General features: G+C 39.2%; 1 protein-coding gene across 1 annotated transcript; it reads right to left on the reverse strand.

Moving 5' to 3' along the window:
• Window positions 1-14,795: 14,795 nt before the first annotated feature.
• On the reverse strand, window positions 14,796-15,448 carry LOC115762644 (eukaryotic translation initiation factor 5A-like). Its single transcript, XM_030704950.1, has one exon. It carries the CDS (start codon window positions 15,354-15,356, stop codon window positions 14,874-14,876), a length of 483 nt encoding a protein of 160 aa, XP_030560810.1. The 5' UTR covers window positions 15,357-15,448; the 3' UTR covers window positions 14,796-14,873.
• Between the last annotated feature and the right edge of the window lie 1,872 nt (window positions 15,449-17,320).

Here is a 17,320-nt window from a genome sequence, read left to right on the forward strand (position 1 = left end):
GAATTTAAGTGTGTGTGTGCAAGTGTGTGTACGAGTGTGCGTGCGCCTGTCAAGATATAAAGACATACACCAATTAGATACCCGATTTGTTTGGCATCAATTTACTTTCGATTTCTTTCTATCTATAAATGAAACAAAGCATGGGTGATGTTCAAGTCAAAACACTTTCGCATCTGCATAGCATCTGATGAGATGGATAGAGAGATAGATGGATAGATGATTAGACAGATAGATATAGGTAGATAGATTCATATATATAGATCGATAGATGAATAGAAAAGATAGATAGATACAAAAAGATAATTGGCTGGACAAATATATAAAGATAGATATATTGATAAATAGATAGCCAAAAACATATTAAGATGATGAATAGATATATTTTAGCTACATTGATAGATATATATATACAGATAGATAGATATTGATAGATGGATACAGATAGATGAATAGATAGATATAAATAGATGGCAGATGACAGAGAGATAGATAGACATATTGATAAATAGATAGTCAGATCGAGAGCTGGACAGATAGATTATTGTTACTTTACATACAACTTTAATGCTTTTGAGACTTTAAAAAGATGCCTAAATTATACAAACAATCAGGCAATAGAAAAGAAAACACGAAAATCAGGATTCGAACTTCAGATTAATCGGCTAGTGGACTATATTCTAATAAAATAGAATTCTATAATATAAAATAATTATCTATAGAGCAACTGGATCATTAAAAGAGCCTTTCAATTAGTTCTTAAAATCAAAGTTGTAAGTCCTTCATATAAAAACAAAATAAAATCGCAGACAGCAGTTTCCACCCGTATTCCACAGATCGCAGTGAATTCACTTTTTGGATAATTTATAAACGCAATTTTACAAAACGTCCGTGAAACATTTTAATTTATTTACATTTTCAGCTCAATTGAAACGCCCTTCTTTTGCTGAATAATCAAGTTTTTTCCTTAAAAAAAAACTCAGCGTACATAAAATCGTTTTGTTTTTTTAGGTCGTCTGGTTATGTAAAAGTCCTCGTTCAAGGCGTGTAGTGTGAGCCATAAACTGGGCACGAAAATAACTTTTTTTTTTTGCTGAAATAAACTGACTGATTGACTAACTAGTTGACGGATTCGATTCATGAGTCATAAGCTGGCAAATGGGCAGACCAGCGTCTAGACAAATACTCAAAGCAACAATTAAAATGCCTGCAAACTAGTTGCGAGCGGGCGGCGGCAGCAGCAGGAACTTGTGGCACACTCTAGGGAACCGAGCCGAGGGGTGCTGTCAATTGGAAATGGAGTCAGTTGTTGGAATTTTGCCAATGGTATCTGTGAAAAATGTCTCTCTAATTGTGCAACTTGGCATATTGTCGCGCGGCTTCTTTTTGGTTACTTTTACTTTACACACAAAACGCCGTCCGATGTTTCCTGTGCCACAAAACAACTGCAACAACTGCAACAACTGCAACAACAACAACAACAACAACTGCAAACAACGAGCGGTAACAACCTCAACATGCACATTGAACACAGTATTTTCTTTAATGATTAATTGACTTTTGCACTGGTAGATAGAAAGAAGCAAAAAGAAAGAAAAGAAAAAAACAAACACGTTCGATCTTTGTTTTATCGATTTGGAAAATTGCCTTTTAATTTCCCGCTCAACGCTTTTCTCAATATTTATTTATTTGCGAATGCGTGTTTTGTTTGTGCCTGCATTCGTTTATATTCAGATACATATGTTTGTATCTACTCGACGCATAGATACATCTGTGTTTTGGCCATTGTTTATGACGTTTTATCAACTGTTTGCTTTTGTCTCTCTCTCTCTCTCTCTCTGTGTGTGTGTGTGTGTGTCGGCGGCTTTCGTTCGTGTGATTAATTTATTGTTCAATACAATTGCGTATGAATTATTGAGATACCGGTCAGAAAATGACATGCAACAGGCCGACATCGCCTCAGGTGGCCAACGAAAGATCTCTCATTGTCCGGCAGCCAGGCCAGGCAGCTGCCCAACTCCAAAGACTGCACCAAAAATATGCATTTTTTTTTTTTTTTTGTTATTGTTGTTGTTGTTGTAAATAACCAGCAGATACATGAACTGGCACTCGCACTCGCACTTTCACATTGAACCCAGTCAAAAGGCACTGGGCCAGGTGAAACGTGGCAATGAGCATGAGCCTGAGCATGGGCTCAAATCTAATACAGTTAATCTCTAATAATCATAGGGGTTAAGTTTCATCAGATTAAATGGCGCAAACACATGCGAACAGCTGGAAAAGCCACACGAATAGAAATTCCTGCGCGGAATATACCGTTGCCAAGTAGAAAACTTTATTAGATATCTGAACAGAATTGTGCAGAGGAAATGGAATTTCTATGATTAAAGTTAGGGAAATGCATTCTACTAAAGAAACTCCTACATATATTCAAGCTAGTATAATATAAATTGGGGCGCATTTTATTTATTAAGAACGTTTCATTCAAAATATTAATACGAAAACTAATTTCCAACTGTGAGTACAAAACCTTTGACGATAAGCCAAGAACCTTTTAATTGTGACTTTTGCCACCCGCAACTGAAATTCTCTTCAGTCAGATCTCTAGTTGTGGCTCTATAGTCAAACTTTGGTTATGTCGTTGTCACTGTAAAACGGTTTCTATATAATTGATGATTTAACACGATAGCTCTAAAATCATGTGTCTATAACTCTAAAACTTCGATCTAAGACAATGGCATCTTTTGACTCTAAAACTGTGGCTATTTAGTTGAGACTCTGGAGTTGTAGCTCTTGATGCGTAACTCTATAGTTTCTACTCTAAAATGTTTGCTCCTAAACTGTAAAACTACGACAATGAATCTAAGACTTTAAGGCTTTGACTTTTTTATATATGTAAGACTGTAAATCTACAGCTGTGTTTAGCTAATCTGATCTAAACCTAGGACGTTGTGAATGCTTCTAAAAGAAGCTGATTAAGCTGCAGCTCATTAAAATGTGACTATAACTGACAATGTGCTATTTAAACATTCAAGCTGTGATTCTAAAACCTAAGACAACAACAATTATTGAGAGCATATACGGGGAAAGCTGTCTTCGGGTTCGATATTCAAATTCAACCAAGTGCATGACACTAAAACTGTATGAGATACGAATGAAGTTCACACACTTTATACACATTTCACACACATGCAAACGATAAACACATATCCGAAAATTATGGTCTGCATAGACAAACGAACATTTTACCAAAATTAATAATTTAGTTAAATTTATTTTCCCTGCCAAACGAAATTTTTCCCAAGTGGAATTCCTAAAAATTTGGGTGTCACTTTTGAAAATATAATTTCTAAAAGGGCGTTAAAATTGAGCAGCACCCAAATACAAGTTTTTATCTACACAGAAATTCAATTTCAGCTTTTTCAAATGATATAATCTTTGCTACGTTCGATAGGTAAACGAAAGCGAAACGCGGCCCAAACGGGAACAGCTGCAGCAACTAGACACTAAACACACAGACATGCGGCATGCGGCATGCAGCATGTGGCATGTGGCGTCCCGGGCTGAATGTCAAATGTTGGTCTCTGGACTCCATTCACTGTCAACGATTTCATTTGCTCTTTATGGTCTTCTAACATGCAAACTTTGTTTGCCTTTGGCTTTGGCGAAAATTCGCGGTCATCGCGTGCCACAGCCAAGTTTACAAAGCGCCGCCTCTATTTGGCCCATGGCAGGCCGCAGTAGTCGTTGTAATAGTCGCATTAATAGTCGTTGTTGTTGTTGTTGTTGTTGTTGTTGTAGTCACCCCTAAATTAGTTGAACAAAAGTCGTAAACATTTGCTTTGCATTTTAATTAGGCAGCACTTGTATTGTGGAATTGTGGGCGGCCTTTGAGCTGCAACAGCGATAAATATTCGAAATGCTTCACGTGAAAATTTAACACGTTATTAATGCAACAAACAAAACAGCAAAATGTTTGTCTACATATGTTTAATATATCCACAATGGTATTTGGCATATTTTTTCGGTTTTTTTTTTTCCAATAGCGTGTCGAAGCGACGTTCAACGACCGCCGCCAGGTGGCGTTTCTCTGCAATTTGCATTGTTAATTGTCAAGTAATTAAGAAAACGAAATATTCATATATGAAAACATATGGCATGTCTTCAAGAGCCCAAGAGCGCAAAAAAGCAAAAACCGCTTGAATGCAATTGAAAGTTGAGATATTATAAGTATTTGCTAATGACAGTTAAACAAGGCCTAAAAAGGAGCTAACTGACTGTGCCGATTGAAAGTGAAAATGCACTAAAAAATAAAGCAACAACAAATAGAAATACGTTTAAGGCCGTCACACTTTGGTTATTAATCAGCGCTGATTGGGTTCGAGTGCAATAATAATATCGCGAATTAATAACGAAGCAATTAAAACTCACAAGCGAGAGCTTGAGAGATTAAATGCCACAAACGTTTACGAATACAGCATAAAAAGGAATGGCAGAAAAATCAAATAGTTCCTTTAATAAATTTAACATACTTTGCGCCTTTAGATACTTGTTAAGATCTAAAGAACTTCTTCAGTGAAAAGTTTACGGATGCAGCACAAAGGGAAATGGAAAAAGACTAATGAACCTAGTCTGAGCAACTGCAACGCTTAAGAACATAGCACAAAAAAGAATTGGAAAACGTAATACTCAGCCTAACAAACGTGTCAGAGCCAGAGAGTCCGAGTATTTAGTACGATTCCTAATTCAACAATGATTCATCCGATTTTAATTTATTTCCTAGAAAATTTCCTGAATTCATTTCTCTACCAAAACCACAACAATTCTAAGCAACAACATTTTCGCTTTACTCAACAACATCTACACTAACAATTTAGAGCTGTGCGAGTCATTTGCATAGAAATTTTGTAGCTCGTGGCGTCCGGGCAGAGTCCATTAAGAATGCAATTTGCTAAAACCGCCGGGAGGCTGACAAATGGCAACTAGGGGGATTACAGGTGGTAAACAGGGGGGTGGAGCTGCATGTACCGCATGTCCATAGTAGTTGCAAAGTTGTTGGACAGTGTCGAGCGGCCCGCTTGACGGCTTGTTTATTAATTTGTCAAGACTTTTTGGGCTATGCGCCAAACTGATGGGAGAAATTGCCAGGCAGGCAGGCAGCAGGTGAAAATGTGAGAACGACCAAAAAAAAAAAGAAGTAAATACAGGCCCGTTAGAAACAAAATGTTGCAGGCAGCTATAAGCAGGAAAGTAAGTCAACCGTGTGTGCAGCAAAGAACTCGGATGATGAAGTATGCATGCCCCTGCCAGCTGCCAAGCTGCATTCGGAAGTTTCACTGCTGACCAACCACTTGACTGGCTTTCCCAATGTGGAAATGTCAATTGCGTTTGCTAGGTGAAACAACAACAACAACAACGAGTTGCTGTTGGATTACGTGGGAGTTGGCTGTCTACTAAATTACATGATATAAATTTCATTTTCGCTAATGGAAAACAGCTCACAAAGCGCCAAATTGTTGCAGCCAAAAAAAAAGTCTTAACATGCAAAATAAAATCACATTTCACATTCGTTGTCAGGCGCTGACCAGAGAGACCCGACAGCAGACGGTAGCCAGCAGTCGCCAGTGAAGCCTCCCCTCAGCCACCACAACCTCCTTAACTTCAACTTCAACTCGAACTCCGCCTCCGCATTCCGTTTGCCATGTTGCATGTTGTGGCGTTTGCTTCTGTTTTCAGCTGCATGGAGACAAGTGAATGTGGTGGACGCGAACTATGAAGACAACACCCGCATTGATTTGACTGCGATTTCCTCTGGCCCGGCTCGACTTTACTTCATCTTACGACTCAACTCTCCCTCCCTCTCCGCTATCATATTATTCATTTCTCAGACACTCTCTCTCGCTCGTCGCGCCACTTTAATGAGTTGATTTTTCCGTCTGTCTCGTTTTGTTGTTATTGGTAAATTGCAGTTGGGGCCAAGGTGAAAAGTCCATCGTCTAGGGGTTAGCTTAATGTTAATGTTAATGACGTTTTTAAGCGACATCATGACTTCAAGCTGAAGTAGCTGCTGATTGTTGTTATTTGTGCTCTGTTGCTGTTGCAGTTCCTCCATTTACAGCCAATTTAATTAATTTGACAGCCTGGCTGCTGCAATTTTACAAGCTGCCCATTTAAAGGCGAGCAAGTGCAGCAACCGCAAATGATTAGCTTGGAATTTGATCAGCAGTGCGGCAAACAAAACCTCGAAATTAGCAAATAATCTTTTAATCAAACTAACAAGAAAATTTGTACTTAAGTAGCTTCAGAGCTTAAAAGCCTGGTCGAAGCTTTAATGTTGCTTGAAACTCTATTAGATCTTGATCAATTTTAACATCTTAATGACATAAGCAATCAATCTTAAGAAAAATATTACTAGCTAGCTAAAAGCTTTTCATTTCTTTTTGTAGTTTAAAGCTTCCCCTTAGCTTTAATAATAGCTTAAAGCTTGATTAGATTTGCTTTTAATTGTTCAAGTTCCTATTTACAACTCCAGCTTGTCATTTTCATAGTATATAAAGAAAATTGTCTTATTGCACTTTCCAATTTTGAAGATAAGCTTTAATATAAGCTTAAAGCTCATTAGGTTAACTTTTATTCCCTGTTTATCCTATGAACTATCCTCATAGATTCTAAAGTATTCTGTATTATTCCACTTTTAGGCAGCATCTTAGCTTTAATATTAGCTTAAAACCCATTCACTTCTCTATTCTTTATTATAATTAAAGCTGCTCATCACTCAAATTAATTCAATTTGCATGACCTCAATATGGTTTATTGCGCACCAGCTTTACTTATTCCACTCTAGGCAAAGTCTACTTTCATATTTCCCATAATTTTCGCATGCATATTCCACAAGATCTGTTTACGCTTTAAGCTATTTCGCAAAATTAACAAACAATAACATTTGTGCAACAATCTAATGAATTGTTTCTGGCAACCCCCTTGACAGCCCCGCCCCAACAGCGCACTTCACAACCTACGCTTGAATGTTGTGCGTTTTTCTTCTTCTTGTTTTAAGGAAACTCCAGCAAACCAACTGACATAATTCCCAAGGAAAATGTTAATGTGCATTAAACTACAGTTATGTCTCAATTGGCCCGAAACCAGTTTGAAAATACAAACAACAAATAGGAAAAACTTCAATTTAATGTAGGCAGAAATATATAAAAAAAAAAAAAAGAAAGAAAAAAACTTGAAAAACCTGGGGGGTAAATGCACACGCAGAAAAACCTTTCCGGCTTGCCATTCCCACAAAAGCTCTGGGCTATGCCAAAAAGTTGGTCAGTGAAAATGAATTTCCTTTTTGGGCTTGTCGGGGTACAGAAAAAAAAAAACTAACAACAAACAACTTTGCAGCTAAGGATGCAATTGCGATAAAAATCATGATATTCATTGGTTAAAAAAAATATATATTAGAGAAATTCTCTCTGATTTTCTCACCAGCCCTCTGTCGCTTCCTCTCTCTCTCTATTCGCTGCCTCCATGCTGCCACTGCGCGGCCCACGCAGCGACACATGCGCAAGCGCCTAATGGAGACTTTAACTGCATGCGCCGACAGCCATCAACTACCCCCCCCCCCCCCCCACACACACACGCTCCCCCCTTCTACTGCTTATGTTTTTTATGTGGCGCTTCAATTGTGTTTTATAGTCTGCGTCCTGCCGACCCCCCCCCCCCCCCCCCCTCTTCTTCTATATTGTATTGCTACTGCACTTTCTGTTTAACTGTCGCAACTTTGTTTATTTTTTTTTTTTACATATATATTTTTTTTTATTTATGCTGCATGCCTCCTTCTCCATTGGGGGCGCCACTCCATGAGCTCATTGAGCGCACGCACGCACGCCTTCACACACACACACACATTTGCCCGCGGGCATCTTGCCATCTGTGTGTCCCCCTCCCCCCCCTTTCGACTTGCAATTAAAACGCGTGCAGTTCCCTTGTAAACTGCCAGCGGAGCGTGGTCGAGTGGACGCCACTTCCAAGTCCAAACGGTGCCTCGTTAAATGCTGCAATTTGATTTACGAGTCGTTTGCCCGGCCAGTTGGAGACCCCTTCTGTTAATACTTATTTCGATCGTCCGTTGCCCAATATCATTTCATATATAACAAATACCCCCACTCCCCCCTCCCCACCCAGTGCTCTCAGGGTCGTTCCGTTTGGCATCCAACGCACTTGGCACGCAATTAGCATATGAATTTTTGGTGTTTCTCTCTAAAAAGCTCTTCCAAAATGTCGTTTCGAAGCAAACAAAAAACAAAATTCATTACCACAGTCCCCGCAAACGCTGAACAATTTTTATTGGGCTTGGCTTTAAAGAAACAAGACACGCAAAGCCAGACAGACAGACAGACAGATAGATAGAAGAGAACCCCAGAGTTATATAGAGGCCAGCGCCTTGGTTCGTGGAATCTAACTACATCGCCGACCTTAGCATTAAGCTGTGTAATGAGTTGTAGATTGTGCTCATTAATGTAAGACGATATATGTTGCATAAAATAGACTTAAAATTAAAATGAATATAATTGAAATTAAAATATATATAACGCCGGAACCTAGTGTTGGCTTTTTATGAAAAATTGTTGTTTTATTTTACATTTTTCTAAAGATATTTTTGATATCAATATCTTTTATCTGTCCTGCAGAACTTTTTATGTTAATTTAGCGGAAATTGCTTGACATTAGCCGCAGCAATTTATGTCACTCAAATCGGAAGCCGAGTCAATCTATCTATCCGTACGCTTAAACGCGTCGATCTCAGAACCTATAGGAGCCGGACTCTTAAACACAGGTCTTCCTAGTGACCACGCAGCAGAGGTTTGTTTCCGATAGTCGATAACATGCCAGCTTCCAAGTAATCGATAAAAATCGAAATCCTGGCTTTTAATCAAATCTCTTAGGTTTAAAGAGCTAAGAATAGTATATATCTATTCTATGAGTATAGGCAGATCAAGTATCTTTTATTACTGCAATCGCGTTCGTAGCATGAACTGCATTTGGTGTTGGTAGAAAAGAGCTTAGGGTATCCCCTAGTCGTTATTATTATTATTTTATTCAGCAACAACTTGACCCAATACAAATTCTAAACTTCATATGTTCTTACGTTTCTCTCTTAACCAGTATATTTCTCTCGCCTTTAGCACCTGGCTAAGACTCAAAGTCAAACTCATTCATCAACACCTCTTGTCACAGCCGAGTTGTTTGAGATTACCTGCCAGACCACAAGTCACATTTCTCAACTCAGGCTGATATAAAATATAGCCCAACTTTCCAATGACCCCATTACACACACCAGAGTGTAGTTCAACTTCAATTCCCTTCATATCTCTCGCTTATCTTGTGCGAAACCTACACACACACAGACACTTGTTTCGTTAACCCATTTACTGCGAGGCACGCACGAATCGGTTAGCCAGGCCCTTTTAGGAGAGGGTGGAGACTTGGCACATAAATCTCTTTAATTGCCTCACGCAACACGAGACCTGGAGAGCGACTTGAGACTCTTGGACTGCAAAGTGTGCAAAGGTGTCTCGCAAGCGGCAATTAATTAAGGCAAGCGGCACTAAATTAATTTAATGCTTATCTTCAAATCACAAAAATCGCCGTTGCATCATTAACACTTTGCCGGCCACAAGCCACAAGATCTGAATCGAAAAGAGCTAAGCCCTATATATCATAAAAGCAAATTGTGAAATGTAAATGAAAAAGATTGCATCTATTTGCAGTATAAGAAATATTGGGCAAAGAACTTGATACCTTGCTATGATTAGCAAACATTTTGTTAATGCGCCCTCATTTTCCATGGGTTGAGGGTAAATCAAATTTATAAAAGTATACTTTAATCTAATGCATGTTATTCTTTCTTTTTTGCATGCAAATTCACTTGCGAGATGTTTCACACATTGCGAAGAATCCACCCCTTAAGGTGGTTAATAGAAGGGATGCATTTGCGGGTTTAAATTTATATCCAAAGATGATTATGAAAACTCATTTCAAAGATCCTTAAGCACAAGTACAAGTTACAACGATATTTGAGATTCAAGCCACGAGAGTTAAAAAGGCGAAAAATGCTTTTTCATATAGAAACTCAAACACCGATGACTGCCCATAAATCGATTTAACAAAATAGAAAGTTATATCGATATAATAAAAAAATAATATATCAACACAAATTGAGTAATTAAAAACATGCAACTGTCACCTTTTCGTTAACAAATGAAGTTCTAATTGAAACGGGGCTGGGGCGGGCCAAACAGGAGGGCGGGGACATCGCTTGTCAAGCTGTTTACCTATGACCGTTAGATAAACATCGGGAATGTCGATTACATTTGCTTTGTGTGTGCGCGAGTATAAATAACGGTAAAAAGTGTATCCATGACTGCATGATGCACGCATTCACGCCCAGTTCCCCCCCACCTTCCCACTCCAGACCAAACAGAAGAAAAAAAAAGTTGCTGAATAATGGCCACGCCCCAGACCGCCAGCCGACATATTAAAGCGTGTAATTAGTTTTAGATAGATTGCAGAAGGGGAAAAAACTCTGCATGGTGCAGTTTTTCCTGTTGATTGACTGACAGTTGCGCCGGAGGGCTAGACAGAGCAGCCGGAGGTCAAGTGCAGCCGAAGCTTAGACAAGGCTTGAAATGGGTTCTATTCCCGCAGCCCCACCCACACTAGAAAATCGCTGTTGTTGTTGTTGTTGTTATTGTTGTCATAGCTATGATATTCCATATGAAAAACTTGTGTATATTCCGCTGCACTTGAAAGACAATCCATGATAGACAACCCGTGAGCCCTGCAAGACAGTCCATGAACCGTGGGCCAAGTGCAGCGCTAGGCTTTGCCCCCACACACGCCAATTGCTCTTTTCCGCGTTTCGGTTTATGCATATAACTTATTTATAATGCTGCATGCAAAGCCAAAATCAATAACAATTAGTTGGCTTATGCAGACAGCCTAGTGGAGTGGAGTTAGTTAAAGTTGATTTTAATGCAACCTTCAAGTCTGGCTAAAAGCTGCTTAAATGTCTAGCTGGAGACGGCGAAAGATGTAGAACTGTAGAATAGACAAGATTTATTCCATACAAAAGCTCTGTTTGATGATATAATGGAGAGGTTCTTTTCTCTCAAGACTATTTCCTTTCACTTAATATGAATATATAAAATAATAAAGAACTTTACTATATTTTGCAGCGATTTTCTAGTGTTTGAGAGGAAATCCGTGTCTGGCGGGCATTTAATTAATATCTAACAGCTTTACACGATATAATCTGTTAAAACGCCGCTGTTAACACTATTGTAACAGAATTCAAAGAAATGCCAAATAACATATGGAACTGTCCATAAGGGAGGGGGTTTACATCAGGGGAAGGGTTTACATAAGGGAAAGGGTTTACCTATTCACACTCCCTTAAATCATGCTCTTTTCTTAAAAGAGAATAATATCGTCATCAAATATATGTCTAACAGGCTTATGAGATGGACGCGGCTGTTAATGTTAACTAAACATATTTCAATATGCAATAAGGTAAATGTATATACAAGGGATATGTCATTATAATTCATAAGTAGTATTATAAGTTTACTTTATTAAAAGTTACAGCCGTCTAGTGACAGGGGCAAAAATTTTTGTTAAGCAACTTAACAGCTATGCTAAATGTCAAGCTGTTAAAGTGACGCTGTTAATGTTAACATACAAAATTCAAAGATACCTTTGTTATATTTACAACTGTCCGACAATCTCATGTAGACACAGATCTAATGCCAAGGAAAATCTTTTTAACATATATATCAAAAAGTTATTATTTTTAATGTTAGCATAAAAGAGCTGCAAGAAATGTTAACTCCTACACAGAATTCACCTTGAGGAATGCAATACAGCTTCTCTTTTCTTTTTTTATTCTCTGTTGTCTTCACTCCACACACATTCCAACTATTTAAGCAACTGGACAAACATTTATCAATCAAGCTTAACAATTAGTTGCTTTGCCAGCCCTCCGCTCTCTCTCTCACTCTCTCTTTCTCTCTCTCTTCAGCTAAGAGCTAACGCCTTTATTTATTCATTGCTTAGCAATCCTACAAATTCATTGGCACCCACCACTCGCTGCCCGGTTTTTAATATCGTTTTTATTTCTCACATATGCCAAAGCTGTTGTTGGGAAACATTTCTCAGACTCGACTCAAAGAATTGTCGAAAATGCGGGTTCCATCGGGTTCACAGACGCCCCCGTCATAATGGGTAAACGTTGCCTTTCTGTTTGTTTTTCATAATTCGATATTTTTTTCATGCTTCTCGTTTTTTGTTTATTTCGTTGGCAACTAATTGAATTTCGGGCAACGAATGCAAAGTTCTCGACGCCTTATGACATCATACGAAGGCAATTTTTTCTGAGTTTTTGATTCATTCCCACAGCGTATTTTCTGGGGAGTGGCTGCAGTCATGTAACCAAATCCTTAAGCCAAAATCTCAGACACAAATCGTATTAAATTGTATTAGCACAAATTTATTGCATTTGTTAACAGACATGACAACGTGCTCAATAGCTGAAGGGAACGGTGGGGGAATTGGGGGGGACAGATAGTTGGTTGCCACGCACTGGGAAACCAGCTGGAAGCAGTCAACACACCCACACGGACAGAGGGAGGGACAGAGGGAGGGACAGAGGGAGGGCGGGGGACTGTAAACGGCGACAGCTTGACAGAAATGTCAAATTGGCAGGCAAAACAACAGTTACAAAATTTGAATGAATGACTGGCGACGGGCGCAATGAATGAATCAGTGAGTGCAAGCGTGAGTGCGAGTGAATACTCACAATCTAACGCAGTCCTCGGGCCTATGCAAATATTATGCATTTAGTCGATTGGCAATGCAATTGGCAAACAAGGAAGCAAAACAGCGGCTGCCTGTCAATTGAAAATGAAGGAGACGACGCCGACGGCAGCAAAAGGTGGAGCAATGCGATGCAGCCAAGACGCCGCCGCCAGCGAGACGCCACAGCAGCCGAGGCAAACTAATAAGAGTTATGTAGTGGCAATTGCCCGATTGGAAGATACCCTGTATTAAGTAGATTTTGAGCAGAAGCTTGCAGGCACTATACTCTTTTGTGCTTCTTCTATTTGTAGATGTGGGAATCTATAAGAAAAATATATTCTTCAATAACTTCCATGCTTCATATCCGATCGGCCTTAAAATGTCTGGAATCAAATTTGTGAAGCCCTTTAATCTGTTCGTTAAATATCTGAATACATTGCATTTTACCCACTTGGTAAAAAGATACCTTTCCTTTTTTATAGTCAACAAAATCGCACACACGTCTCTTTTCTTCAGAAGCTCGAACCCAACTCTCACCTCTTTAATCGATGCTTATGCTCCTGTTACCATCCCTTCTGTTGCATAACAGACGCATCTCTTCTGTTACATAGCAAACACATCCCTTCTGTTACATAACAGACATCTAACATTTTATCGGCTTCGACAGGCTTCCATCGATATCTCTATCTGGCAGAGTTGCCAGCGTAATGATTATGTTCTTGGGATTAGATATTCATTTAAGATTATATAAAAACGAAAGTTAGGGCCTCTGACACTTATAATCTCTGGAATATGCTCCAAAAACTGAAGTTAAGTCTATAGCAATTTCAGGAAAATTACTTTTCTTAACAATAAGAAGACCTGCGTGTAATATACCTGAGATCGATAAGTTAATCTGGACAGACGCACATGCCTGGCGCTTATGGATCTTATCAAGACTTCATAACACTTATAAAGTCAAATATATAGTATTCTGCCCGTTACATATATTGTCGCATATACCCCTTTTTTATAAGCAATTTTCAATTGGCAAAGCGCCTAACAAGCGGCAAACGAGCGGTAAATATTTCCAGCAACGATAAACGTTCGTTTAAGTAAAATTAATGAAAATGCAAATGGAAAACGACATTTAAACGAAATGAACGCTGCAAATGGCGCATAATTGTTCAGGTGGTCAATAGACTTCGGTCAGTTGGCCATTGAACCAACGCCGGAGAAGCAAGAGAACTCGTAATTAGCAACACCTGATGAACAACATGTGAAGCCAGCAAAGAGTGCTGATGACCTAACTCGTCTCTGGCTTTGGCCACAACGAATTGATAAACGTTGCAACGGCTGGGGCGCGTCCACTTAATGAGATCTCATTAATTTGATAAAGACGATTAAATTATGCTTGCGTCTGTGATGATAAATGAGCCTGAGGCCAAAATGCGGGCCTACAAATTTGTAGAGCGCTACAGCATAAATTACTTTGAAGTTCATTTCAACGATCAAAACACGAGAAAAAAAGGCAACAACAAAAATTAAGATCAATGTTAATATTTTTAGACATTCATCTTGAAGGCTTTGCGCAGACAAGAATCCGAAAAGCTGATAAGAATCTTTTGTGCGTAACTTATGATAATTTTCAATTTATGGAATACTTATTTAAATGTAAATTTGAAGGAAATTATTTTTTGATCTAAGACCTTTATATTTTTGGATTTCTCTATATAAATAATACTCAAACTGACGGCAAGTCTAGCTGCTTTTCTTATCTGAGACTATTGAATCTGTAAATACATTATCCTTGACACGAATCAATCGATTTCTAACGACTTCACATATTCATTTAAGAGCATTGTTATCAATATAATACTTCCTCGATAATTCCCCCATTCACGCCGCAATTCGCAACACACCAGACTCTAGCGAAATTCTACAAAAAACAACCCTCCGTTTTCTGCTTTGCTTTTTAATTCAATTCAGCTTTATGGATTATTATATTAATCAGACCAAGTTCTGTTCCCGCCTTTACACTCTCGCAATCACTTGTCCAGACCCGAATTGACCTTCGTGGCGATGACACACTCCTCGCCGCAGGCAGCCAGAACGGTGCACAACAAATCCTTGCCCTCGCCGAATTCGGTGCGCAGACAACCGCCCAGGTCGCCCTCGGGCACCTTGAGATCCTCGCGTATTTCGCCGTTGTCAGACATGAGGGTGACAAAGCCATCATCGCTGATGTCGGTCAACTGATAGTCCTCGCGCTTGACGTGCGGCACATCCATGTTGTGGGTGGAGGGGCAGATGTCCTCGTATTTCTTCTGTGTGAATATATCAATGCCAACCAGATGTACCTTGGCATGTCCATGCTTGCCGGTCTTCGATGTGGACATGTCGACGATCTTACAGGGACGTCCCTTGAGCATTACAAAGCCATTCTTGCGCAAGGCCGAGCATTGCATCGGAAAGGTTTTCGATGCACCCGAATCGACGGCATCAAACTGAACCTCATCATCGTCGGCCATTGAAATAAAAGTGGATTTCTTAGTTTTATATATTTTTACGAAAAAATAAAATTGTTTAAAAAGAATTCCGATTGTTAGCTCTATGTTGTTTAAACTGTGCTAATGGCACGAGGCAAATGCCACGCTTGACAACTAACTCAGCGACGACTTGGATTAATATCGATTTCGGTTTTTCTTTTTTGTTTTCAGTTCCAATCTTGTGTTCAATTCCGGATTTTGTAAGAGCTTGCGGCTTGTTGCAGTGGAAAAGTATTTATGACTCCCACATAATATTAATATGCAATCGCAGAGCTGCAATAGCTCACAATTTATGCTTCCTAGCGTCCATACTTGGTCAGGCTCGTAAAGTGAACCGTCGCAATCTGAATTCGATTATCATTCGATTAACATACGATAGTCATACGCATATCCGGCCTCGCTGCGATTGCGTGGGGCTTTCTTCATCTTTCTCTCTCTCTCTCTCTCTCTGATCTCCACGGCGAACGTGCGCATAATTAACACTTGTCGATCAAGCGATTCAACACGCTTCGATACTTTATTTAAGCAATAATCAAAGTTAACATAGTTTTGAGACTTGCAGATGAAGTAGGAGCATTAATAAACGCCACGACTTTCTAATACACTCAAAAATCTATCTGCAACTGTATTTACTTCCAGTGAAAGTGAATTTCACCCATGCTAGTGGAAATCAAAAAGCACTGGAAAACAGGGAAATACCTATGAAAGCCCAAATTTAAACAATAACTAAGTTATTTTAGTCGCTTGAAGTAAAATTGTCCTCAGAATCGATCTTAAATTGCCCCAGGAAAAGTCAATGCACATGTGTTTCACGTACTTCGGTGGAACATAGGTGGAAATTTGAAAATTTGATCAAATCTGTGTACTTTCAGTTAATAAACTCTTGCTATATTTAGTATCATTTTCGGTGTTGTTCACTTGTGACTGGAAAACATCTGCAGTTTGTTTTTATTTGGAGCAGACCATAAAAAAGTGCCACAAGGGGGTGTGGCGATGTTTTCCATGGTAATCAACGGCACTTCACGCACTTCCAACGTCATCAACAACGCGACGCAATGCCGCGGGGCTACACACAAACACAAACACTCACTCGCACAGTCACACGCAGCCTCAAAATGTGGGCCAATGGCGCTGACCAACTTGGTCTTCCACTTTAGTAATTAAAGCCATGGAAATCAGTGCAAGGTGTGCATAAGAAATGTGAAATGCCGCACAAGGCGAGACGTATAGAGTGCAGCAAGAGGAAAGGGGAAGGCGTAAGAGGGGGGGTATAGAGAGAGAGTTCAACAGTTGGCGCCACTTGCCGCATGCAACCACGCCCGGTCCTGGCATTAAAAGTTCAGATCTTGCGGTTTGATTCCACTTACCCAACAAGGTGTGTCAAATATCAAGAACTCAGGTGACCCATTTTTCACGAAAATGTTCTGTGAACTATGCTTTTCTTACAAATGGTAAGAGTTTTTGATGCAATGATTCCTTAGCATAATATTTATTTATGAGTTTTAGGACTTACATACCTGTAAGAAGAAAATGAAGAAAAGATATTAGAAATGGGAAATATATTTTGCTAAATTGTAATAAAATAAGTAGAGTTGGACTCTAAACAATAATTACACTTAATACTATGTACTCTACGTACGTTTCGAACCTCACTGAAAAGTGTTCAAGAATCATCCAGCACAGAATTGTAATTTGGAAAGGTTTTCTCTATCTGTGGTAACCCATTAATATTCATGTAACCCAACCCAAAAGCCACTTAACCTCTATTTGCTGCTAATGTCAATTGCTTTTGCCCAGTTTTGCGGCATAAATAAAGCCGAAACATAAACATAAATTGAGCTTAAGCATTCGCAAAACTTATTAAACCAGACAAATGTGACAATTGACGAATTGACTAACGTAAAGATCGCTGTTAATACGGGTTTCTCTGTCAGACTGTCGTCTTG

Source organism: Drosophila novamexicana, unplaced genomic scaffold, assembly GCF_003285875.2.
Source record: "Drosophila novamexicana strain 15010-1031.04,08,12 unplaced genomic scaffold, DnovRS2.1 tig00000644-arrow-pilon, whole genome shotgun sequence".
Taxonomy (NCBI): domain Eukaryota; kingdom Metazoa; phylum Arthropoda; class Insecta; order Diptera; family Drosophilidae; genus Drosophila; species Drosophila novamexicana.